Raw genomic sequence first — 26,404 nt, forward strand, 5'->3', positions numbered from 1 at the left:
TAAAAAGTTTTCAAAGTGTTCATTACCTCTGCCGTAGATTTTGAAGACTATAGTAAAGAAAATTATTTGTCATCTTTAGAAGATGAACTCCTAAAGTCTTTTCTAGATCTAGGAGTTTGCTTTTCAAACAACAGTCTTTGTAAGTTACTATTTTCTAAATAATAGATTGTGACCCAATAAGAGGTTGTGAAATCAATTCAGCGGCTTGCTACAAGCACTTAAAAGTGTTGTGTGGAATAGAATACTCTATTGCAGATATTTTTGTGGCAAAATTTTTGCACATGAGCACTCTTAAAATATCCCTGTACACATCTTCTTTGAGTTGTACAAAAGTGACTGTGAGCTCCATCCTGTCCCAGGCTTTGTACCCCAAGGAGCAAGATAAGTTGGTTAAGGAAAGCAAAGATGTGCTGGGGGAATTTCTTTGTTAGAGCCACATCAAAGAGGAGAGGAAGGGTGCTGGAGGGAGAACCCTTCTTTATGCTTCAGAAGATAGAGCTTATGTTCTCTTTTATGTAACTCAAAGAATATGTATGCAGATATTTTTTAAATGTTTATTTATTTTGGGGAGACAGACAGAGTACAAGCAGGGGAGGGGCAGAGAGAGAGAGGGAGACACAGAATCTGAAGCAGGCTCCAGGCTCCAGGTTCTGAGCTGTCAGCACCAAGCCTGACACAGGGCTTGAACCCATCAAGGACTGGATTATGACCTGGGCCAAAGTTGGATGCTTAACCAACTGAGCCACCTGGGTGCCCCTGTATGCAGAGATTTTTTAAAGAGTGCTTATAGGTTAGAGCAAATGTTTTCTAAGCTTCTTTGATAGCAACCTACAATAAGAAATATATTTTATATCACTGGCCCATGGGGGACAAGAAAAGAAACATAACTCACTCTGAGAGGTGGGCACATTTCCTTCATTTAATATCCTCAATGATAATAGCAATAATAATTGAATACCCATCACTTACAATTACTTAATAATTGAACATATACTATGTGCCATCTCTCATATATATTATTTCTAGGCATTAGACCCTGAAAGACCTGATCACTGTTGCTGTGGACAGATGAAGAAACTGAGACCTAGGAGGGAAAAGCGACCTACCCCACTTGTGAATTAGAATCTCTAGAGGAGCAATCTGGGAAGCTATAGATTTGACAAGCTCCCAGGATATTCTTTTTTTTTTTTAAATGTTTTATTTATTTCTAGGAGAGAGAGAGAGAGAGACAGCATGAGAAGGGGAGGGTCAGAGAGAGAGGGAGATACAGACTCTGAAATAGGCTCCAGGCTCTGAGCTGGCAGTCAGCACAGAGCCCGACGCGGGGCTCGAACCCACGAACCGCGAGATCATGACCTAAGCGAAAGTCGGACGCTTAACTGACTAAGCCACCCAGGCGCCCATCCCAGGATATTCTTATAATCAGGATGTTTTAGAAAAGATTGTAGTACATCAGTGGTTTACAGTGTACATCAGGATCATCTGCAGGGCTAGTTAAAACAGATGACTGGGTCCTACCCTGAGATTCTGATTTGTTAGGTATAATGGCGGGGGGGGGTCAAGAATTTGCACTTTCTAGCAAGTTTGTATGTGATTTTAATGATGCTGGCTAGGAACCGTGCTTTGAGAATCACTGCGATACATCATGCTACCTGTGATTCTCAGTTCCCTGGGACAGAGTCTAGGACTGGCTTTGGCTGTGAGACTTTTCTTGCTGAGCCAAAATACAACAATATGTATTCAGTATGTACTGCATTTGCATCACAGAAGATAGAAAATGAGTAAGAATCACTTTTCTCTTCCAACTAGTCTATGTCTACTGTGAAAAAGATACAAAGAATAAAAAATAGTATATTCTACCATGAAAGATCTGATCAAATGCAGCAGAAAAACTAGGGAAGCAAAGATAAATTTTGACTGGGTAGAGGGGGATCTATAAAGGTTTCAGCGAGGGATTTGCAGTCTGAAAGTCTTTCATTATTTTCATAGCCACACTGTATTGTAATTTGGTTTGCCTGTCTTCCCTATTGTCCCTAAGTAATTTCGGCACCTTGGGCACCTTTTGCATAGTGAATTAGGTTGGGCCAGGAGTTAGGGGAGGGCGGTAGGATCGACAAGTAGATGGTATCCAGACTGCGGAGGACCGTGAATGTGAGGCCCAGGAGCTTGGGTCTATACAGTGCGTGTAGTCATTAAAGTATTTGGAAAGGGGGTGAGTGATGACACCTCTGGCAGGGTATCTAGTAAGGTAGATACGGTGGCAGGGTATATAGTATGGATTGGAGGAGGGAAGGTCTAGAGGTGAGGGGCCAGCAAAGATGATATCATAGGACTCAGATGAGAGAGAATGCAGTGGACAGGAGGGACACCATGAAAGAAGGAGCAGAACCAGTAATTACTGCTGGGAATGAGGGAGAGATTGGATATGAAGAGATTTTCAGTTTGAAACGGAGTTTTCCAAAAGGGAGAACTTCTAGAAAGGATTAGCTCTTCTCTCTGGACATAAAGAAGGAAGAAGGGAAAGTCTGGAGAAAGATTTCCAAGTAATTGATTCATCTTTGTCATACAGGAACAGTTGCTAATCTTGGATAGCCTTTCACTTAGATCCTCTATACATGTCTACTTCTTTCATTTTCCTTCCCACGAACCAGAATGTCAGTTCCGTTAGTGCACATTTGGAATGTGAAAAGGCAGTAAGTTGGGAATTTCTACCTGTTTTTGGTTTAGAGCTAGATAAAAATACAGCATTGCCTTAAGGTGGCTTCTTATGTCACACCTGTCCTTCATGATCTTAGAAATACTTTACTGATCTTGATATATGTAGTCTCTTGGCTCAGTATTGCAGCCAATAGACTTCACCCTGTTCTTTGTTATTTCTATGCATATTATTCAGGATTCAGTTGAAGAAAACAAATATTTTTTGTTATTTTAAGCAAAAAAAGAGTTAGTAATTAGAATTCAATGCTTATAAAACCAATGGAAAGATTGGGAAAGTGGGCTGTAGGCAGGGAGGGTTTCTGGAGATGGGAGATGGTGCACAGCATGCTTAAATGGCTGCTAAGGGAGCTGCTTCTTCTCCATGGTCAGGAAGGTAGTAAATCTGGAAGCCAGTACTGGCAACATACCACCTTTGCTGTGATTCAGGGATCTGGTGGCCTCCACTGTTATAGCTTTTGACTCTAAAACCACAGTATGTCTGTTTGATATGCTCACTGACGACCACTGCACCCCCCCAAAACCAAAAAGCACCCTGCAAAAGAAGTACTATTAACTGAAATACTGCTACAGTAGAACTCAGTGTTGCCATGACTACTAACAAAAACATCAGAACCTTCTGCTTTCCAAATTGTATGTTGAGTGCATCTTATTAGTGGGTCCTAACTCACATCTAGGACACTGGCTGCAAGAGAGTTTTACCTCTTCATCCTCTGTAGTTCAGGAAAGCACATTAGAAGGAGGAAAATTGGGTGTTGAGTGGCAGTCAACCAATATTCACCATATTGGCAGTTGAACTTTATCTTCTCTTTGAATTCAAATATTTGACTAGTTGAGATACCAGGCTTTTCTCCATGACTCTGCTTTGCCAAGCCCTATCTCCATGAGGCTAGCTTTGGGTGTACCTGTTTTTTTAAGAGCTGGTATGATAGAGTCTGAAGGTTTCAACATATTATATTATTAAGTAACTAAAATGAATTGAGTGGTTTGTGAACTTGTAATCTTCATATTTGATGACTCATAAAGTGATTGCCTATTCATATAATATCAAAAAATTAGAACATTGGCTCTAAGTACTTCCATGTAAAATTGATGTAGTTATAGTCTGTGCAGGCTCATTTTATATTCATTTTATAGTTATTTTACAGTAATTATAAAAATTAGTACTAATTAATACAGAATTAAAGTATTTTTAAGCAGTCCATAAATTAGTCATTAGTGACACATCTTGCCTTCAAATTTTCATTTAGCTTGTTTCTTTGACTTAATTAAGACTTTTGTTTATAATTTTTTACTATATATATATATGTAGTTTGTAACCTAGAAGGGAAGACTTAATGCCATAGATTTTTTGTTCATCCTGGCAAGATGTAAATCAAAAGAGACAACTTTAACGTGAGAAGGCAGTTCTTGGGCTGACACTTTACCTCATTCTTTTTTTTTTTTTTTTAATTTTTTTTATTTATTTCTAGGAGAGAGAGAGAGAGAGACAGCGTGAGCAGGGGAGGGTCAGAGAGAGAGGGAGTCACAGACTGAAACAGGCTCCAGGCTCTGAGCTGGCAGTTAGCACAGAGCCCGACGTGGGGCACGAACCCACGAAGCGCGAGATCATGACCTAAGCGAAAGTCGGACGCTTAACCGACTGAGCCACCCAGGCGCCCCCACTTTACCTCATTCTAAGAAATGAGACCATTTCCTGTGGGCTTGGAGTGGGGAGCCAGTTAACAATCAGAAGGTAGAGACCTTTTTACCTCTTTTGTAATCAGGCTTTTACAGGATGAATTTATTATTCCAATATAGTAAAACCATCGTGAAGGTTACTTTTAAAATATATACAGAACCACAGAAAAATTATTTTGAATTATTTCCCATTACTGATGATCTGACTTCTGCACAATTTCTGCTTATTACAGATATCTAATGTCATTGTATTTATTTCAGCAGAGATAAGAAGTGAGACTCCTCAGTGACTTAAAAACCAATGTATTGTTTTTATCATACTGTAGAATACTGCAAGGACATCCTGTTGTGGATGATAATCAAGAATATGTTGCAGGACTTCCAACACCACCAGTGGTACTACCTGATTTGGCACAAGGAAGTAGACAGCGAGCTCAGAAACCATACCTACAACTCTTGGGAGAGGAAGTAAGAGCTTACTTTAATAATACTTTTCTCTACCTCACAGCTCTCAAACCTCTTGGTTTTGGACCCTTTTTATAATCTTAAGAATTTTTGAGGATCTCAATAATTATTTATGTGAGTTATATCTATTGACATTTACAAATGTTGGGAATTGGGGCACCTGGGTGGCTCATTTGGTTCAGCGTCTGACTTCAAGTTCAGGCCGTGATCTCACAGTTCATGAGTTCCAGCCCCACATCGAGCTGTCAGTGCAGAGCTTGCTTTGGATCCTCTTTTCTCCCTCTCTCCCTGTGCCCCTCCCCTGCTTGCTTTCTCTCCCTCCCTCTCAAAAATAAATAAACTTGAAAAACAAACAAACAAAAATCAAATGTTGGGAATTAAAACTGAGAAAATGCTGAATGTTTATTTTTTATTTATTAAAAATAACACAAATGGGGTACCTGGGTGGCTCAGTTGGTTAAACGTCCGACTTTGGCTCAGGTCATGATCTCATTGTGTGGTCCATGAGTTCTAGACCCACATCAGGCTCTGTGCTGACAGCTCAGAGCCTGGAGCCTACTTCGGATTATGTGTCTCCCTCTCTTTCTGCTCCTCCCTCACTCACACTCTGTCTCTCAAAAATGAATAAACATTTAAAAAGAAATAAAAAATACTAATAAAATAACATGTTAAAATGCATTTTTTATGAAAAATTATATTTTTGAAAACAAAATTTTAATGAGAAAAATAGGGTTGCTTTACATGTTTTGCAATGTTTTTAATGTGTAGCTTGCTGGTAGACAGCTGGATTCTCATGGCTGCTTCTGTGTTCAATTTTGTGGTTGCTTGTTTTGGTTGAAAAGTATGAGGATAATTCTGGTCTCACACAGATATGTAGTTGGAAAATAGTATTTTAAAATATTTTTTAACATAATTATGGATATTTTTCTCTGATAATATGCCAAAACTTAAAGTGATAGTTTCTTGAAAGTTATTGCAAGATCTATACTTCTAGGAAAGGTGGAGAAAAAGTACTTTACTCTTTCTTATTCTTTCTGCTAAGTACAACTAAAATTGCTGGATGTTAGACACATAAAAGAGTCTTTAAAGTGGAGAGGAAGGCACATAACTAGAAACATTGGCACCCAAGAAATGACATGGTCATGAGTTAGTTCCTTGAGTTTTCTTTTTTGCTTCATGTATACTAGACTTGGTACTGAAAAAGCTGTTAACCTAGAAACAAAAATAGGCAAAGGAAAAAAAGTTCCAACAGAAGTCTGCTTTCTTTAGCCAAAGAACCAGAAAGGGGCAGACCTTGAAGGACAGAAAATTTTTAGACAGTAACTGCTTTATTCCAGTTAAACACCAAAGAAAAAACAGTGGCCCTACCCACTACCCTTGAAAGCCTATTGGGAAATTGAAACTCAACTCTTGCCAGAGTATAATGAGGCATTCTTACACCCCTGCCAGGGGCATATCAAAGAAGACTGAATGTGGAGCGGGGCTTTAATCTTATCAGAGTGTTAAAGAGATCCCCCTCCGTGTTGTCACTTGAAACCACATGGGGATCTTGGACTTCTATCCCCAGTTATCAGTAATGACCACACTTCCCCTTCCCCACTGTGCTGGTATCAGAAGAAGCCTAGTGGAGTGCCAGCTAAAATAGAAAGATTAAATAAGATCAAGAGTCTTGACAATAATAAGTCTTGGAATAAACAGTTCTGAAACACGTAAGGAACCACAAAAGATACTGAATGGCCAAAGCAATCTTGAGAAGGAAGAACAAAGCTCTAGGCATCATGCTCCCTGATTCCAAACTGTATTTTAAAGTTATAGTAATCAAAACAGTATGGTAATACTGGTGCCTGTGTAGCTCAGTTGGTTAAGCACTGGACTTCAGCTCAGGTCATGATCTCATGGTTTATGAATTTGAGCCCCATATAGGGCTCTGCACTGACAGTGTGCAGTCTGCTTGTGATTTTTCTCTCTCTCCTCCCTCTTTCTCTCCACTCAAAATAAATAAATAAACTTAAAAACAAAAAACAATATGGTATTTCCATTAAAAACAGACACATATATCAATGGAGCAGAATAGAGAGCCTAGAAATAAACCCACACGTATATGGCCAATTAATTTATGACAAAGGAGCCAAGAATATACAGTCGGAAAAGGTCAATCTCTTCAATAAGTGATGTTAAGAAAGCTGGACAGCCACACGCAAAAGAATGAAACCAGACCATTATCTTACACTGTGCACAAAAATTAACTAAAAATGGATTAATGACTTTAGTGTAAAATCTGAAACCATAAAACTCCTAGAAGAAAGCGGGTGGTAAGCTCCTTAACATTGGTCTTGGTAATTAATGATTCTTTGGATTTGACACCAAAAGCAAAGGCAACAGAATCAAAAGTGAACAAATAGGAGTATATCAAACTAAATATCTTCTGTACCGCAAAAGAAGCTATCTCCTACAGACTGGAAGAATATGTTCATAAATAATATATCTGATAAGGTATTAATATCTAAAATATATAAAAAACTCATACAACTTAAAAACAATTCAATTAAAAAATGGGCAGAGGATCTGAATAGAGATTTTTCCAGGAAAGATACAGATGGCCTACAGCTACATGAAAAGATGCTCAAGATCACTAATCATCAGGGAGATGCAAATCAAAACCGCAATGAAATAATATCACCTCACACCTTTTAGAGTGGCTATCATCCAAAGGACAAGAAATAACAAGTGTTGATGAAGATGTGGAGAATAGGGAATCCTTGTGCTCTTTGAGTAGGATTGTAAGTTGCTACAGCCACTGTGTAAAACAGGTTCCTTAAAAAATTAAAAATAGAACTACCATATGATCCAACAATCCCAACTTCTGGATATTTGTCCAAAGAAAATGAAAACACTTAAGTTGAAAAGTTATATGCAACCACCCCCATGTTTCTTGCAACACTGTTTATAAAAGCCAAGATATGGAAACAATGTAAGTGTCCACTGATGGATGAATGGATAAAGAAAATGTGACACAGACATGTATGTACACACACACACACACACAGAGGATTATTCAACCATGAACAAGAATGAAATCTTGCCATTTGTGACAACATGGATGGAACTTGAAGGCATTGTGCTAAGTGAAATAAGCCATACAGAGAAAGACAAATGATCCTGCTTATATGTAGAATCTAAAAACAACCCTCCCCACCAAACTCCAAAAAACCAAGCTCATAGATATAGAGAATAGATTGGTGGTTGCCAGAGGTGAAGGGTGGGGAGGTGGGTGAAATGGGTAAGGAGAATCAAAAGCTACAAACTGCTAGTTTTAAAGTAAATAAGTTGTAGGGATATAATGTACAGCAGGAAGACTATAGTTAATTATACTGTATTGCATATTTGAATGTTACTAAGAGAGTAGATCTTAAGTTTCTTTTCACAAGAAAAGAAATTCTGTGACTATATATGGTGACGAATGTTAACTAGACTTATTGTGGTGATCATTTTGCAACATATACAAATATATCAAATCATTATATTGTATACCTGAAAACAACATAATGTTATATATCAATTATACCTCAATAATCAAAATAAAACAAAGGAAATAGAAAGTCTTAGGAAAGAAATTGAAAATATAGGGAAGAAACAAGAAATCTGAGGATTAAAAACATAATAACTGAAATAAAAAGCTTAGTGGATGGGCTCAAAAATAGAATGGAGGAGGCAGGAACCAGTGAAGTTGAAGATAGAACAGTAGAATTTATCCAGTCTGAACAACAAAGAGAAATAGACTGAAAAAAATTTTACAGACTTGTGGGAACAGGTCCCTTGACCTGTGAGAAAATTACAAAAGATCTAACATTTGTGTTATTGCAGTCCTGCAAGGAGAATAAAAAGAAGAGATAGAGGTGACTGAAAATGTGTAAGAAGAAATAATGGCTGAAAAACTCCAAATTTGGAAAAAATAACAAACATATTTAGGAGCCTGAGCAAACCCCAAGCAAGAAAAAACTAAAGAAATTCATACTAATCTCAGTAGTCAAACTTCTGAGAAATAATGACATAGAAAAAACCTTGAAAGCACCAAGAGAGAAACAATATGTTACCTATAGGAGAAAAACAATTTGAATGGCCGTGGATTTCTCATCAGAAACAATGGAGGCCAGAAATCAGCTTATATCCAGAGAAAATATCTGTTGGGAATGAAAGGGAATCAAGACATTTTTAGATGAAAGGAAACTAAGAGAATTTGTTGCTGGCAGATTTGCCCTTAAAAATGACTAGAGGAAGTTCTCTAACTAGGAAAAAATTGATGAAAAGAAGAACCTTGGAGTATCTAGAAGGAACAAAAGCATTTAAAGCAAAGATATGAGTAAATGCATTAGTTTTCTTCTCCTTTCTTCTCCTAAATTATATTTTGAGGATGAGTGGGATAGAAACTTGATTATGAATTCCTATGGAGGACAAATTAACCTGGCACCTGAAAACTCTGCTTTTCTCTGTTGGTCTAGGAAATGTGATCAGGTGTATGGAGTCTTTGAAGTATATCTGACTAGAAATAAAAGTGGTCAAGACTCAGTGTCACTTTATAATTGTGGATCTTTATGTACTGTGTTTGGGTCTTAGACGTTTATTCTAAAACGTCTTTGTAACACCCACCCTCTAGGAGACGTCACTATTAAGGTTTCATAGTTAATGCTGCAGGGATGCTTGCGAGTTGAGTTTCTAAAATCATTTGAGTTCATTTTTCTGGTGAAAAATCTTTGGGAAAATGAATAATAGTCCAATGAAATATTATTAAAAGTCAATGGAAACATTAAAGAAAACATAATTACTAATAATTCAATGCAGTCAAACAGTTATTATTTTTAAAATCTTACCACATTTTCTTCAAGGTTTTGTCACAAATGCCTGATCAATTTTTATGCCTCCAACTATTTTTTGAAATAAATTTAGTTTTTTGTTTGATTTAATTTTTATTATTTATTGATAATAAACTTCATTTTGTAGAATCGTTTTAGAATACAAAAAATTACAAAGACACTATGGAGGTTTCCCATATATTACACATCCTGTTTCCCCCATTAATAATATGATAATAGTGGGTTAATAGTGGCCCCAACAAGATATGTCCACGTCCTAACCCACAGTACCTGTGAATGTGACCTTATTTGGAAGTAGGATCTTTGCAAATATAATTCCGAATCCTGGGGTGAATCCTGGATTTAGGGTGGGCCCTAAATCCAATAAGACAGGGTCATTATAAGAGGAAAATGCCTTTGACCACACAGACACACAGGGAAGAAGGCCATTTGGCAGTGGAGGTAGAGATTGGAAGGATGCATCGGCAAGCTAAGGAATGCCTGGGACTGGTGGCAACCACCAGAAGTTAGGAAGAGGCAAGGAAGGATTCTTGCCTAGAGCCTTCCAAAGGAGCCTGGAAAATACCCACCCCTTGATTTTAGACTTCTAGTTTCCAGAACAATGAGAGAACACATTTCTGTTAGTTTGAACCACCAGTGGTACTTTGTTATGGCAGCCTCGGCAAACTAATACAGTTTACAGTACCATGAACCAGTATATATATACATTGTTATTAACTAAGGTCCATACTTTATTCAGACTTCTTTAGTTTTTATATAACATTCATTTTCTGTTCCAGAATCTCATCCAGGATACCACAGTATATTTCTTTGTCATATACGTTAGTTTGCTCTTGGCTGTGACAGTTTATGAGACTTTGGGGGAGTGGTAGTAAGTAGTTAGGTATTTTGTAGAATGTACCTCCATTGGGATTTGCCTGGTGTAATTTTGGAAGAAAGACAACCAAGGTAAAGCACCATTTTGATTGCACTATATCAAAGGTACGTATTATTAACGTGTGTTATGACTGTTGATGTTAGCTTTAATCATCTGAGGTAGAAACTTTGTCAAGTTTCTTCATTGTATGGTTTCCCCTTTTCCCCATTTTCATACTGTACTCTGGAAGGAAGCCACTTACGTTCAGCTCACACTTAAGAATATAGAGCTATGCTCTCTTTGAGGCCAGAGTATAATAAAAACATTAATTTGTATTTGTACAGATTGTCTATTCTTCTCATTTATTTATTTATTCATTCAATTATTTATATCAGTATGACTCATGGATATTTATGTTGTACTTTGAGTTATAATCTAATACTACTTTATTATTGTTATTAATATTGGCATTTTATTAAGACATTTTGGGCTTTGGTTATTGAGAATTCCTTCAGTTGGCTCCTATGTCCCTTTGACACCATCCCCCATTATTGTGGGATTTTTTAAAACACTTTTTTTTTAAAAAAACAGGCTCATCTTATATATTTCCTGCTCTAGTCCATAGAATCAGCCATTTCTTTTTTTTTTTTAATGTTTATTTATTTATCTGAGAAGGAGACAGATGGACAGATAGAAAGCACAAGCGAGGGAGACGCAGAGAAGGAGGGAGAGAGAGAATTCCAAGCAGGCTTGGCGCTATCTGTGCAGAGCCCAATGTGGACCTTGATCTCATGAACTGCAAGACCATGACCTGAAGCCAAAATCAAGTTTCAGATGCTTAATCAGCTGAACCACCCAGGCACTCTAAGAATCTGCCATTTCAACCAGCCCCAGTTCCTTTTATTGAAGAACGTAATTAGAAAACAATAGCTAAACATTAGGTGTGCTTGTTGCTACTGGGGTATTATTGCTTCCAGGCCTTCTCAGCTGACACAGCAAGGAAATATGTATGCTGTACTAACTCCTGTAAATGTGTCTTTATGTCCCTGTCTGTGTCTAAATTAAAGTAAACATGGGGTCACACTGATGTCTCCAACTTGAATCTATCACATGATTATTCTAACTTCCTCCCTTGCTTTTCTTTAAACTCTTAATCCAACAGGGACAACCCTGGCTGCTACCATCTTCCATCCATTCACTTAACTGTTCAACTCCAGTATAGAAGTATCAGAACTATTAACCCATTTCCTGTGGGATACAATTTCATCAACTAAGTACAGTGTTATGTATAATACCTTTTGCCTTTATTTTTATAAACTATACTCATTTCCAAAGTTACTAAGGTCAGCAATTTTTTCCCCAACCCCCTTCAGTGAGGTTGTTTCATATATTTATAATACAGTTAAATTGTTTTGTTATATTCTGCATTCCATCCTGGGATCACCTTAATTTCCTAAATGAGTTTCCTTCCCTTCCCTTCCCTTCCCTTCCCTTCCCTTCCCTTCCCTTCCCTTCCCTTCCCTTCCCTTCCCTTCCCTTCCCTTTTTCCTTCCCTTTCCTTCCCTTTTTCCTTCCCTTCCCTTCCCTTGAGACAGAGAGAGAGAGAGAGAGAGAGAGAGAGGAGACAGGAGAGAGAGAGAGGGCATGAGCATGGTAGAGGGGTAGAGGAAAAGAGAGAATCCCAAGTAGATTCCATGTCCAGCATGGAGCCCAAAGCAGGGCTCAATCCCATGAACTGTGAGATAATGACCTGAGCTGAAATCAAGAGTCAGATGCTTAACTGACTGAGCCACCCATGTTCTCCCCTAAATAATTTTTTAAAATTTCTGTACACAAAGGTTCACTGTTTGTGCTCTAAGGTTCAGTGGGTTTTGACAAATGCATCATGTTACATAGCCACATTTCTAGTATCATGCAGAATAGTTTCACTTCCCTAAAAACTCCCCTATGCCTCATTAAGTTTTATTTTGAAAAAGTTTGAATAAACAAACAAATATAGGAACCAAACTAATATACACCTGGTGACACTTTATCGAGAATTTGTGTTAAGTTTTTGTCATACTTGTTTCAGATTTTAAAAAATAAAATAAATTAAAAAAATAATAAGTCTCTTTGTACCTCTTTCTAATTATATTTCTCTTCCTCCTAACCCTATGGCAGTTAGTTATAATTGCGATCTTTCTAGTCCATGATTTTATACTTTATTGGATGTATATGTGACACTAAACAATAAATACTATAGTTCCGTGTGGTCTAGAGACTTTTATGTAAATGATACTTTCTAAAAGCTGCTTATTTTGCTGTCAGCACTATGCTTCTAAGATCTATCTATGGTTTATAATTTTTTAGCTTGATTGGCCTTATAGTGTTATATAAATATGCCATATTTTATTAATTTGCTTCTCTATTAATGGACATGTAGACTGGGTTTTGATCTTTGCTATTTCATATGCTGTATAAACAACCCTGTACATATCTCTTCATGCACATGTGTAAGAATTTTCTTAGAGTATACAGTGGGAAGTGAAAATCGCTGGGTCATGTGGCATGTACATTTTCTATTTTACTAGAAACGGCCGGTTTGCTTCCAGTGTGGTTCTACTAGTTTGCCTACATCCTTGGCATCTGTTGGAATTGCCAACTCTACATTTCTGCTAATGTAAAAATTACAGCAACTCATTATCTGGGCAACTAGAAACACTTTTGACAGGAGTTTGGGTTTTTATGCCAAAAATCATTTGTTAGTTTCTAATAACCTTTTATTTTATTTTCAAAGGTGTCTGCTTATCCAGGATGTACGAAGTTGTTTTGGAATCCAACATCACCCAAATTCTCTGTTCCAGTATCTGTTATGAAGGAAATTCTATATCCAGAATATGAGGTAACATGCTGAATGACTCTTCTCTCTTATTTTTACCGTTTAATAATTAAATTGTATAATTGATTATGACATTAAATTTTACCTGACATTTGCTATGTAAATTGTCAGACAACTGTTGCCATAATTAAGAATGATTGGATGGTATTATAGTATTATACTTATCCATGTTACTTTAGACAGTTAAAAAGATTATTCTGCTTGCTTTTTTTTTCTTTTGTAATGTTTGTTTATTTTTGAGAAAGAGAGAGAGTGTGGGCAGGGGAGGGACAGAGAAAGAGGTGGAAAGAAGATCCAAAGCTGACTCTGTGCTGATAGCAGACAGCTTAATGCAGGGCTCAAACTCACAAACTGTGAGATCATGACCTGAGCCGAAGTCAGATGCTTAACCAACTGAGCCACGCAGGAGCCCCGATTGTTTTCTTTTTGAATACATATTTTATTTGACTGAGTTTCTAAGATATGTGATTACTCGGGTTGTTTAAAAAATCTTTGTGTCATTTTCATTTACTTTTTAAAGTGCACTTTTAGTTAATTTAATACCACCCAATACAATTATGACTCTTTTTCTTCTTCCCTTAAAGAGTGTTTGTTTGCTCTCATATTATGTTATATTGATTATTTTAAAAATTAGAAAACTCAAGAGAAGTAAATCCAATTCAACTATTATTCTTCTCCCTCAAGACAATTACTGCCTGCTGTTTGGTACATTTTCTTTCATTATCAAAAATTCTTAAAAAAAATTCTTCCTCTTTCTTCTTTTCTTTCTCCTTTTCCTCCTTTTCTCCTTTCTTTTAATTTCTTTTCCTTTTAAAACAATTCTGTGATTAACATTATTGTGCATAAATTTTTAATAGTACTTAGGATTATTTTATTTGTGTGGGATTTAGTGCAGCTTACTAAAATTCATATCAGATCATGATAAAACAAAAAACTAAAGAAATCATGAGAAGAACATAAGAAGGGTGTATTACCCTTCTTGTGTAATAGTCAGAGGTAAAATTACATAAAAAACTTTGTCCATATGTGATGTTACTTGAAATAGAATAATCATTTTATCGGGCTCTGTGCTGACAGCTAGCTCAGAGCCTGGAGCTTGTTTCAGATTCTGTGTCTCCCTCTCTCTCTGACCCTCCCCTGCTCACGCTGTCTCTGTCTCTGTCTCTCTCTCTCTCAGAAATAAATAAAACATTAAAAAAAATAATCATTTTACCTCTTAGCTTCCCCGCAACCAAGACAGGGATGAAATCACATTCATATTGGACCTATTCTGAATGTTAATATTGAAACATCTTTACATTTTTTAGGTTACTTGCTTATGGTGTATTATGCTGAAATATTATGTTGAATTCTGTTAGACAAATTTTATTTTTAATGTATACTCATGGTGAAATATATATGAAGTGCCTTTTTTTCTTTGTTGGACTCTCCTATCAGGTTTATTCTTGCTTTATAAAGTTAATTGGGTAGAATTTCATTTTTTAAAATGTTCTGAAATTGATATAGCATAAATATAAAAATTTGGAGGAACTCAGTGGAAACATCTGAACTGTTTGGGAAAGTATTTGTTTGACAATTAGAATTTTTTCTTTTCTATAGTATTGTACTCTATGTTAACTAATTAGAGTTTAAATAAAAACTTAAAAAAAAGAAAAGTTCTATGGTTATTATTGCATTGAAACTACACTGAATATAACATGCTTTCAAGTAACATCTTCTTTCATTAAGATGTGTTTGCACAAACATGTACAAAAGAATTTTGGAATTAATATATGCTTAAATCATTGAAAAAAGAGAAGTTTTTCTTTTCTAATTTTTGTGTTGTTCAGTGTTTTTTGTTTGTTTTATTTATGTTTTATTTTAATTCTAGTATAGTTAACAAACAGGATTTTATTAGTTTCAAGTGTAAAATATAGTGATTCAACAATTCTGTATGTTACTCAGTGCTCATTATGATAAGCGTACTCTTTAATCTCCATTACCTATTTCACCCATCCCCCCAACTTACCTCTGCTCTATCAGTTATCATCAGTTCTCTATAGTTAAGAGTCTGTTTCTTGGTTTGTCTCTCTCTTTTTTCCTTTGTTCTTTTGGTTCTTAAATTTCATATATGAGTGGAAGGATATGGTATTTGTCTTTTTTGACTAACTTATTTCAGTTAGCATTATGCTCTGTAGCTCCATTCTTGTTGCAAGTGGCAAGATTTTTCTTTTTTATGGCTGTGTAATATTCCAGTGTGTGTGTGTGTGTGTGTGTGTGTGTGTGTGTGTGTGTGTACATACCATACCACTTTTCTTTATCCATCCATTTGTTGATGGACACTTGGTCTGTTTCTGTAAATTGGCTATTGTGGATAATGCTGCACTAAACATAGAGGTTCATATATCTTTCTGCATTAGTATTTTCATATTCTTTGAGTAAATGTCCAGTAGTGCAATTACTGGATCATATTGTAATTCTATTTTCAATTTTTTAAAGTAATCTCTACACCCACTGGGGGCTTGAACTTACTACCCCAAGATCAAGTGTTGTCTGCTATACCAACTGAGCCAGCCAGGCATGCCTCTATTTTTAGTTTTTTGAGAAACCTCCATACTGTTTTCCATAGTGGCTGCACCAGTTTGCATCCACTCCAGTAGTGTACAAGGGTTCCTTGTTCTTGGGTTGTTCAATGTTAAAGTATTTTTTCTTAAGTCATTTCATTCTTACAGAAAGCAATCTTTTTGATTGAAATGTATAAATTATATGTAGCGTTTGTATATATTGTCTCTTCAGTCTTAATCTTCATTTTTTAAAAAATGTTTATTAATTTATTTTGAGAGAGAGAAGGAGAAAGAGAGCAGAGAGTAGGGAGAGAGAGATTATTCCAAGCAGGCTTCACGCCCAACGCAGAGCTCCCGACTATGAGATCATTACCTGAGCTGAAATCAAGTGGTGGATGCTTAACCATTTCTAATGGTTAATCTTCATTACTAATGTTGCATCACTTTCTTTCCCATTTCTAATCATATTTTTGAGATTTTTTCTTTCCAAAAAAATTTTTTAATGAGTTTAATTATTTTGTCTTTTCTCATTTGTTTTCAGTTACAATTGCTTTAGTCTCCACGTCTCAAATTACTATACTCACACAGGTATCAAATCATTAACTTTTTTTTAGCAAGATTTATAATGTAGGATCCCCTAGCTTTTAGATATTTCTGGCCTGTCAGACAGACAAAATAATTAACATTGAACAACCCAAGAACATTGTTAACTGAGCACTTACTTTTCAGTAGGCAGTATACTACAGACGTTCATTAAATTCTCAGAACACCCACTTTACATAGAAAAACAACTATTTTGGTAAATTGTGTTTTATCATCCTTATTTTGGAAGTATATATACTGTTTCTTATAGTGATTTCCCTTGATATACATCTTTAATTATCAAAATCTGATGTTAATCAATATCTCTATACTCTTCCAGGAAATTCAATGACTTTTAAAACCTTTCAATTTCATTACCACCTCTTGACTTAATATGTTTTTACTTTAATATGTTTTTAGATATTTATCTTCTAAAACTCTCAAAACATTGTTATTAATATTTTATAGAATACTTTTTCTATTTTACCCATATATTATCCCTCTCTTTTTTCTTTTCTTTCTTTTTTTAATATTTTATTTATTTTTGAGAGAGAGATAGAGACAGCATGAGCAGGGGAGGGTCAGAGACAGAGGGAGTCACAGACTCTGAAACAGGCTCCAGGCTCTGAGCTGGTAGTCAGCACAGAGCCCGACGCGGGGCTCGAACCCACGAACCGCGAGATCATGACCTAAGCGAAAGTCGGACGCTTAACCGACTAAGCCACCCAGGCGCCCCTAGGTGCTACTTATTTTAGTTTATTTATTTTTGAGAGAGAGATAGAGACAGCATGAGCAGGGGAGGGTCAGAGACAGAGGGAGACACAGAATCTGAAGACAGGCTCCAGGCTCCAAGCTAGCAATCAGCACAGAGCCCGAAGAGGGGCTCGAACCCAAGAACAGAGAGATCATGACCTAAGCGAAAGTCGGACGCTTAACCGACTAAGCCACTCAGGCGCCCCTCTTTTCTTTTTTTTAATCCTCGTACCATCAAAGGTTATTTACTACCAGTCTTCTTAAAAAAGAGGCTTAAAAACACTTATTTATTTATTTATTTATTTAATTTATTTTATTTAATTTAAGTAGGCTCCATGCCTAGTGTGAGGCTTGAACTCAAGGTGACCCTGAGATTAAGAGTCACATTCTCTACTGATTGAGCCCGCCAGGCACCTGTACTTCTATTCACTTTAAATCTGAGGATATAGCATCTCCTGTAGCCTTGGATACTTGTATATTTTGTATGTGTACAATATTATACAGTGTATTACATTTATGTAAATATATATAAATAAATCAAGTTCCATAACTTAGGTAAGTCCCGGGCTTTGATTGCTATCACCCTTGCCCCAAGAATTTGTCATTCTGTAGCTCAGACTTACAGCTGGTTTGGCAAACATCATGAGAACAAAAGCATCATAAATACTGGGCTTTTCCGGGTTCTTGTCTTTTCTTAGATTTTGGCCCAGTATCTGTTCATCATCATGTTAGCTTTTTGATGCTTTGAAGATTGTGTTTTTCATATTACAAGTAGCTTTCTTAGTTTTCCTCAGCAGAATTACCTAGCCTGCCATAATTAGAAGCAGTCATAATTGACTTTTAAGGCAGCAAAACTGTTTCCATTTCTATCTACATTGCAGCTACTATTGGACACATATCAGTTTTAGCAATAACTCTGGAGTAGAGCAATAACTCTGGAGTTACATCAGATGTCATATAAGCAATATTTGCTCTCTCAAGATACATTGGTTTGGCCAATATCTTGGCAGGTTCCAATATATGAACCATGTTCTCTTTTTAAAAATCAACCATTTATTGTTAGTAAGTTTTGCTGTTTCGATATCTGTAAATTACAGTTTTAAGGTTTTTGTCTTTTGTTATTATTAAAAGCACTTTCTTAAGTAGATAGTAGCTGCTATTCTGTCGTATTTTATGTAAGCATATGACAAAATAGTTCCAAGGTCTCTTGTGTATCACATAGTTTGTCGTTGAAGAGTAATGGTGACCAAGTATCCTTCTGCTATGGTTAGTAATTCTCTTAGCTTATACTGTGCTATAGCTGTATTAGAAAAATACAATAGAAGGTGAATAAACATCAATGCTGGTGATTCCTAAATTACCCATAGCCTTCTCCATATCTGTTCCATTCTCAATGGTAATTTCCTGGTACTTTTAAAAGCTAATTTCCTATTGAATAAATATTTTTTGAATTTGAAATGTTAGTTGTTTGAGACCTAAAAATTTCAGCAAAGTAGCAGTATGATTTAATTCATCGTGAATACACCAGGCTGTCAAGCTTTGATCTTCTAGTTGTTTCTATATATCCAAATCACTGCTTATAATATAGAAGAATAACACATTTAATAATAATTGTAATGATTATAGCAATTTACCCTTACAACAATAAATATACATATATAACTTAGTTAATGGAAAGAGTTTGAATTGTAAAGCATTTAAGGAGATTTCCAGTCCAGTAAAAATTTAGAATGCTTACTTGTATCTGACAGAGAATAGTCATATATTGACAATAAATACAAATAATGTCTTATTCGTAATTCTGATATTGACGTACTAAATAGATTCAATGCTAACCTATGAAATCACGGTATCATTGATTGCTCCTAAGATTAGTAATGCCAAAACTAAGGTAGAATATCCATTTAGCTAATAGCCAAGACAGAAGCCAAATTGTGGGTTTTGGCCAAATACTATGGCTGTTGCTGGACTTTTAATATGTTTCTGGTAAACGTTTTTTATACTTCTACCTTTTCCATATGTTTGGTAATAATGTTGTACTGTGATGTAACAGTAATCATAGGCTTTTTAAAGTATTCCACTATATAACTTAAAACTGTTATCTTTTTATAACAGAGTGTTCAAGCAAGCAAAATTTTAATTGAAAAATTTTCATCTGAAAGCAAGGAAAGTGTCATTTTAAATCAGCATACCAGAAGTTCTAGGGTATGTATGATTTTTATTTTAAATTGTGAATCAGTTGCTTTATCTTGCTACAGCTCAGATATGATTTCTGGAAATTATTTCTTGGTGCCTCCTCACTCTGGGAAATATCTCAGAAGATTCATTACTGGTGCCTTTGCTCTTTTTCAAATGTGTTGTCTTTGTGACACTCAGAAGATATTATTTACTAATCAATAGCAATCTGTCTGCTGTGAATTTTCCTAAATTTTTGACAATTTCTGGTCTCACACTTATTTATCACTTCTTGGCTCGGTCTTAAATGATTAAAGAAACATGTTTGTGAATGTTTTGACCAAATGGGGGAATTGGTTATGGCCATGAAACGGTAAAACTGAATTCTCTAAATGGTGATTAGACTCATCCTCATGGCATTATTATCACTGTAGTGGATACAAGTAAACTACTTAAATAATATACACAATTGGATAGAAAAGAAATAATGATTGAGGGAAGCTAAGAGAAGAAGAAGGGTATGAAGTATACATAACTGGTTTAATAGATGTCCTGAACTTTGTGGGGGACAAAAGAAACAATTTTAGTTTTCTCTCATTAGTGCCTTCAGCCCTCTGTTCCCCTTGATGATATCTTGGGATGCTTAATGGCACATAGTGGAAAGTCTTGGTGCCTTGGACAAATCAAATCCCATTCTAGCCAGTTAGCTAGATTAAAGATATGTCTATGCCTCCTCCTTTATCTCTCATACAGTTAGGTAATATGTGTGTTTTTTTTTTTTTGGAGGGAATAATGTTTCTAATTAATATAGATCATTTTTTGTTATTTTCCTTATAGCACTTACTAAATATTTGTCCGTATGTATGTTTGATCATTTTATTCCTCACCAGCCTGGGCTAATGCCATTCTTCTTCTCTGTTTTATCCATATCACCTAGAGCAGTGACCATCACATAAAAAATAATTGAACCAATGAATATCACCATCTAGTTTGGAGTGCCACTTGTACTTTCTAGACTATTATAGTAGCACTGTGTATACCTACCTGTCAGATATTCCATTTTTAGTAGCTGCTTCTTCCAATCCATCCTCTTACTGCCTCATAGTTTATTTTTAAAAAAATTTTAAATGTTTATTTATTTTTGAGGAGGAGAGATCCAGAGCATGAGCAGAGGAGGGGCGGAGAGATCAGGAGACACAGAATCTGAAGCAGGCTCTAGACTGAACTCTCAGCACAGAGCCTGACAGTAGGACTAGAACCCATGAACCATGACATCATGACGCAAGCCAAAGTCAGACACTTAACCTACTGAGCCACCCAGGTGCTCCACCTGCTATGTTAAATCAAGTAGGATTGTATCACTCATGTCTCAAACTGAGTACCTCCACCTACCAAATATGCCTCATAACCTGGCCTCAACATGACTTTCTAGCTTACCTCCCATTATATGTCTGCTTTTATGTGGTCTGGATGTATCTGGTACTCTGCCCGTACCAGAGCCCTTGGAGACTCTTACCTCGCCCCCCTCCCCCTTCCCCTGCTGCATTCTCTGTGCTTGTTTAGGCTGTTCCCTTGCCCTGGCATGTTCTCAACTCCACCTCAGTCTATGGCAATGTTGTCACCGTTCACAGGGAAGCCCTGCGCTCCCTCTTCCTGCCAGTGTATCCAGGTCGCATCCCTTTCAGAACTGACTTCTCCCTATCCTGTGTTCTCTTTACACCAGATCCATTCATGCCATCTGTAGTCGGTGCCACAGCTGCTTTGGATTATAGTTCTTTCTTTTCTTCATGTTTCCACTATTGTATTGGTTGAGGATACATGTCATTTTTTTGGTACTTTCCACACTATCTAGTATAGTAGAATTTCCCAACTCTTTCATTTTAATAGCTCTCAAAGTAAGTGATGATATTTGTATGGTCCTGTGGAGTAGAAGGTTGAGGTTGTTCATGATGACAGTAGCTGCTTCAGGTCCTACTAGTGCAGCCTCAGTGCTAAAGAGATCAATGGCTCAGCATATTTATGGCACAGTTATACACATTTGTGCCCCTTACATCAACCAGAAAGCTTTGGTAAGTGTTTGTTGTATCATTGAATTTAAAAACATAAGAGTTTCCATTATTAAGCACTTTTCTAAATCAACTGATGGACCTTCAGTTCTGCTCCTCTCTGTGAAATCAGGGACTTCAAAGTCAGTCAGAATGTGTATTTTAATTAGTATTTCTGCATTTCATTAATTTACCTAAGCAGTTATCATTAGTCAATTGTCATATGATATTTTACTTTACCAAATAGTATCTATAGTCAATGCATTTTTGTCATTTGATTATTTCAGTTTCTTTTCCTAAGAAAATCTGCATCATTTCAGAATATCCAAAAATGTTACAGCATACCATCTTCACAATTAAAGGTATGATTTTTAGTCTTTATTATGCAGAATAAATGCTTGTATTTCTATTAATAATCACTACTGATGCTTTTTTGTTTGTTTTCCTGAAATAGTATAGTCAGTTGATTCATTCAGAGTTGATTAAAAGTTTGGATTTGAGTGTGTATTTGGTAGCCCCTGTAAAATTGTGATTGGTGCTGCCAATTTAAGGTTTTCAAAAGCTTTTGGAAGTATCTCATGTTCATAGTTTGACTTGGTATATTATAAGTCAAGCCAATGATATTGACCAACATTTGCACTGGGCTCATCGTTTTAAAGCATTTTCATGAACACTAGTCCAGTCTAGTCTCAAGCTTCACAGTATCCCAAGAGAGGGAAGGTGAGACAGATATTATCCTTGTTTTATGTGTGAAAAACAAAGGTCAGAAAGTGATAAATGGCAGAGCTAGAAGTTAAACCCACAACCCCTATTAGTAAATGCAATGTACTTTCCTTTGCACTGAGGATGCACAGGCCTTTTGGAGTGGCTGGTTCTTCTTTTTTTAAGTGTATTTATTTATTTTGAGAAAGAGAGAGAGCATGCACACGAGAGAGCGGGGTTGGGGGGGAGACAGAGAGAGAGAGAGAGAAAGAGAGAGAAAGAGAGAGAGACAAAGCACAACTGGAGGAGGGAAGAGAGAGAATCCCAAGCAGGCTTCATGCTGTCCACCTAGAGCCCATGGTGGGGCTTGATCCCAGGAACCACAGGATCATGACCTGAGCTGAAAACCAAGAACTGGATGCTTAAGTGACTCAGCCACCCCGACACTCCTGGAGTGGCTGGTTCTTACCCTCAGTGGCACTGATATCTAGCTTCAGCTTTTGTTTTTATGTCTGAAATCTTAGAAATCTATCCTCCATGTTACTTGCTTGTAACTTGCTTAATGTAAGCCTGCTTCCTATGTCATTTCTGACATATTCTTTTCTTACTGACCTTTTGATTCCTCTGCTTTATATTCCTGTACAATCACACTATCCTTAGGATTTCTTTATTGGCATATAACTGACATATAACATTATATTAGTTTCAAGTATACAACACTGTAATTCAATATTTGTATGTATTGCAAAATGATCACCACAACAAGTTTAGCTAACATGGTGATACATTTTTTTCATGTGATAAGAACTTTTAAGATCTACTCTCTTGGAAGCTTAAATTTTTTTAAATGTTTATTTGTTATTTTGAGAGAGAGAAGGAGACAGAGTCCAAGCAGGGGGGCGGGCAGAGAGAGAGGGAGACATAGAATCCGAAGCAGACTTCAGGCTTTGAGCTGTCAGCATAGAACCCGATGCAGGGCTTGAACCCACAAACTGTGAGATCATGACTAGAGCCGAAATCAGATGCTCAACTGACTGAGCCACCCAGGCACTCCCATTAAAAAAATTATTTTTGCAACTTCTAAATATACAAGACAGTATTTAAAAAAATGTTTTTCTTTCATAGTTTATTGTCAAGTTGGTTTCCATATAACACCCAACGCTCATCCCAACAACTGCCCTCCTCCATGTACAATACAGTATTTTAACCACAGTAACTCTGCTGTATTACATCCCCAGGACTTATTTATTTTATAATGGAATTTTGTACCTTTTGACCATCATCACCCATTTTATCCATTACCCAATCCTTGCCTCTGGCAACCACCAATCTATTTTGTGTATCTATGAGTTGTTGTTTTTAAGATTCCATGTATAAGTGAGATTATACAGTATTTATCTTTTTCTTTCTGAGTTATTTATTTATTTTACTTAGCATAATGCTCTCAAGGCCCATTCATATTGTTGCAAATGTCAGAATTTCCTTTTTGAAAGTTCATTTATTTATTTTGGGAGGGCAAGGGTAAGGGATAGAGAAAGAGTATCCTAAGCAGACCTCACACTGTCAGCACTGAGCTCAGTGTGGGACTTGATCCCACAAACCATGAGATCATGACCTGAGCTGAAATCAAGAGTTGGACGCAACTGACTAAGTCACCGAAGCACCCCGAACTTCCTTTTTAATGGGTGAATAATATCCCATTATATATATGCACATATATGCACATCACATTTTCTTATCTATTCATCCATTGATGGACACCTACGCTGTTTCTATATCTTGGCTATTATGACTAATGCTGCAAGGAATAAGGAGTGAAGATAACTCTTCAAGGTCCTGATTTCATTTCATATGCCCAGAAGTGGGATTAGATCTTATGGTACTTCTATTTTTAGTTTTTTGAACAACTTCTATACTGTTTTCCATAGTGGCTGCACCAATTTACATTCCTATCAAGAGTGGACAAGGGTTCCCTTTTCGCCATAGCAATACCAACACTTAATATCTCTTGTCTTTTTTATAATAGCTATTCTACCTCTTTATTTCTTGTATACCTATCATAGGTTTTGGGTTTGCAGTTACCATGCGGTTTGTATGTAACATCCAAAGTACACAGAAGTCTATATATATTTGATGGTCATTTAAGTTCAAATACATTCTAAGAAAACAAAAAAAAACACAAAAATTCTTTTTTTCTTTTCCCCCTTTTCTTGTCTCTTTTTACTCCCTCCTCCATATTTTATACATATGTTTTCATAGTTTACATCTTTTTATTAATAATTTTTTTATGTCTAATTGTGACCATTTCTTTTCCACTTAGAGAAGTCCCTTTAACATTTCTTGTAAGGATTGCTTAGTGGTGATAAATTCCTTTATCTTCTGTTTGTCTAGGAAAATCTTTATCTTTCCTTTAAATCTAAATGACAACTTTGTGGGGGTAGAGTATTCTTGGTTGTAAGTTTTCTTCCTTTCAGCTCTTTGACTATATTACGTTACTCCCTTTAGACCTGCAAAGTTTCTGCTGAAGAATCAGCTGAAAGCCTTATACGTTTTCTCTTATAGGTAACTTTTTGTTTCTTTTTGCTGCTTTTATCTTCTCTTTATCTTTAACCTTTGACATTTTATTATTATTAAAAATGTTTGTTTATTTTTGAAAGAGAGACAGAGAAAGAGAGAGAGAACAGAAGAGGAGCAGAGAGAGGGGGAGACACAGAATCCGAAGCAGGCTCCAGTCTCTTAGCTATCAGCACAGAGCCTGACGTGGGGTTTGAATTCACGAACCGTGGGATCATGACCTGAGACAAAGTCATACACTTAACCGATTGAGCCACCCAGGCACCCCTAACCTTTAACATTTTAATTACTGTGTGCTGTGGTGTGGGCCTCCTTGGGTTCATCTTGCTTGGAACTCTGTGCTTCTTGGACTTGGATATCTATCTCCTTCCCTAGTTTAGTGGACTTTGCAGTTATTATTTCTTCAATTAAGTTTTCTACATTTTTATCTTTCTTTTCTTCTTCTGGGACCCCTGTAATGCAAATATTTGTTCACTTGAGGTTGTCCAAGAGATCTCTTAATCTATCCTCATTTAAAAAATTCTTTTCTCATTTTACTGTTGAGCTTGTGTGCTTTTTATTACCTTGTCTTCCAGGTCACTGTTACGTTCTTCTACATCCTCTCATCTACTGTTGATTTCTTCTAGTATGTTTTTTATTTCTGTTATTGTATATTTCAATCCTGATTGGTTATTATTATTCTTTAAAATATTTTCTATCTCTTTATTGAATGTTTCACTGAGTTATTCCACTCCATCCCAGTGAGTACTTTATGACCATTACTTTAAATTCTTTATCAGGCATATTGCTTATCTCTCTTTCATTTATTTTTCTGAGGTTTTTTTTCTTGTTCTTTCTTTTGGAGCATATTCCTGTTTCCCCATTTTGCTTGACTTTCTGAATTTGTTTGTAGATGGAACAGCTACTCCTCCTAAACTTAAAGAAATGGTCGCTCTTGTGTATGGTGTCCCCTGTGCAAACTGTGTGTGCTTGGCGACTTTTGCTGTCTGGCTGTAGCTGTGGCTGTATAGTCCAATTGCTCTTTTAAACTGTGGCTTTTTACAGAAAGAAGAAAATAATAATAAAATAACAGTAAAATTAAAAAAAAAGAAAAAGAAAAGAAGGGAAAAAAGGAAGAAAGGAAAAGAAGAAAAAAAAAGAAAAAAACCCCAAAATGGTGCCTGGGTGGCTCAGCTGGTTAAATGTGCAACTCGGCTCAGGTTATGATCTCGTGGTTTGTGGGTTTGAGCCTCGCATGGGGCTCTGTGCTGACAGCTCAGAGCCTGGAGCCTGCTTCAGATTCTGTGCCTCCCTCTTTGTCCCTGCCCTTCCCCTGCTTCCCCTGCTTGTGCATTGTCTCTCTGTCTCTCAAAAGTAAATAAATGTTAAAAAAGAAAAGAAAGAAGGAAGGAAGGAAGGAAGGAAGGAAGGAAGGAAGGAAGGAAAGGAGGGAGGGAGGGAGGAAGGAAGGAAAGAAGGAAGGAAGGAAAGAAGGAAGGAAGGGAGGGAGGGAGGAAGGAAAGAAGGAAGGAAGGGAGGAAGGAAGGAAGGAAGGAAGGAAGGAAGGAAAGAAAGAGAGAGAGAGA

At 36.5% G+C, this 26,404-nt stretch overlaps 1 protein-coding gene across 1 annotated transcript in view; it reads left to right on the forward strand.

Moving 5' to 3' along the window:
• The window catches only part of TTC6 (tetratricopeptide repeat domain 6), a 186,031-nt gene that overhangs the window by 90,913 nt on the left and 68,714 nt on the right, over positions 1-26,404 (forward strand). Inside the window, exons 7-10 of the mRNA XM_039249557.1 lie at positions 4,722-4,863; positions 13,364-13,468; positions 19,459-19,548; positions 21,851-21,925. Of these exons, the coding sequence (XP_039105488.1) occupies positions 4,722-4,863; positions 13,364-13,468; positions 19,459-19,548; positions 21,851-21,925 (412 nt within the window). The remainder of the gene's footprint in view (positions 1-4,721; positions 4,864-13,363; positions 13,469-19,458; positions 19,549-21,850; positions 21,926-26,404) is intronic.

Source organism: Hyaena hyaena, unplaced genomic scaffold (assembly GCF_003009895.1).
Source record: "Hyaena hyaena isolate Hyena2069 unplaced genomic scaffold, ASM300989v1 scaffold_342, whole genome shotgun sequence".
NCBI lineage: Eukaryota > Metazoa > Chordata > Mammalia > Carnivora > Hyaenidae > Hyaena > Hyaena hyaena.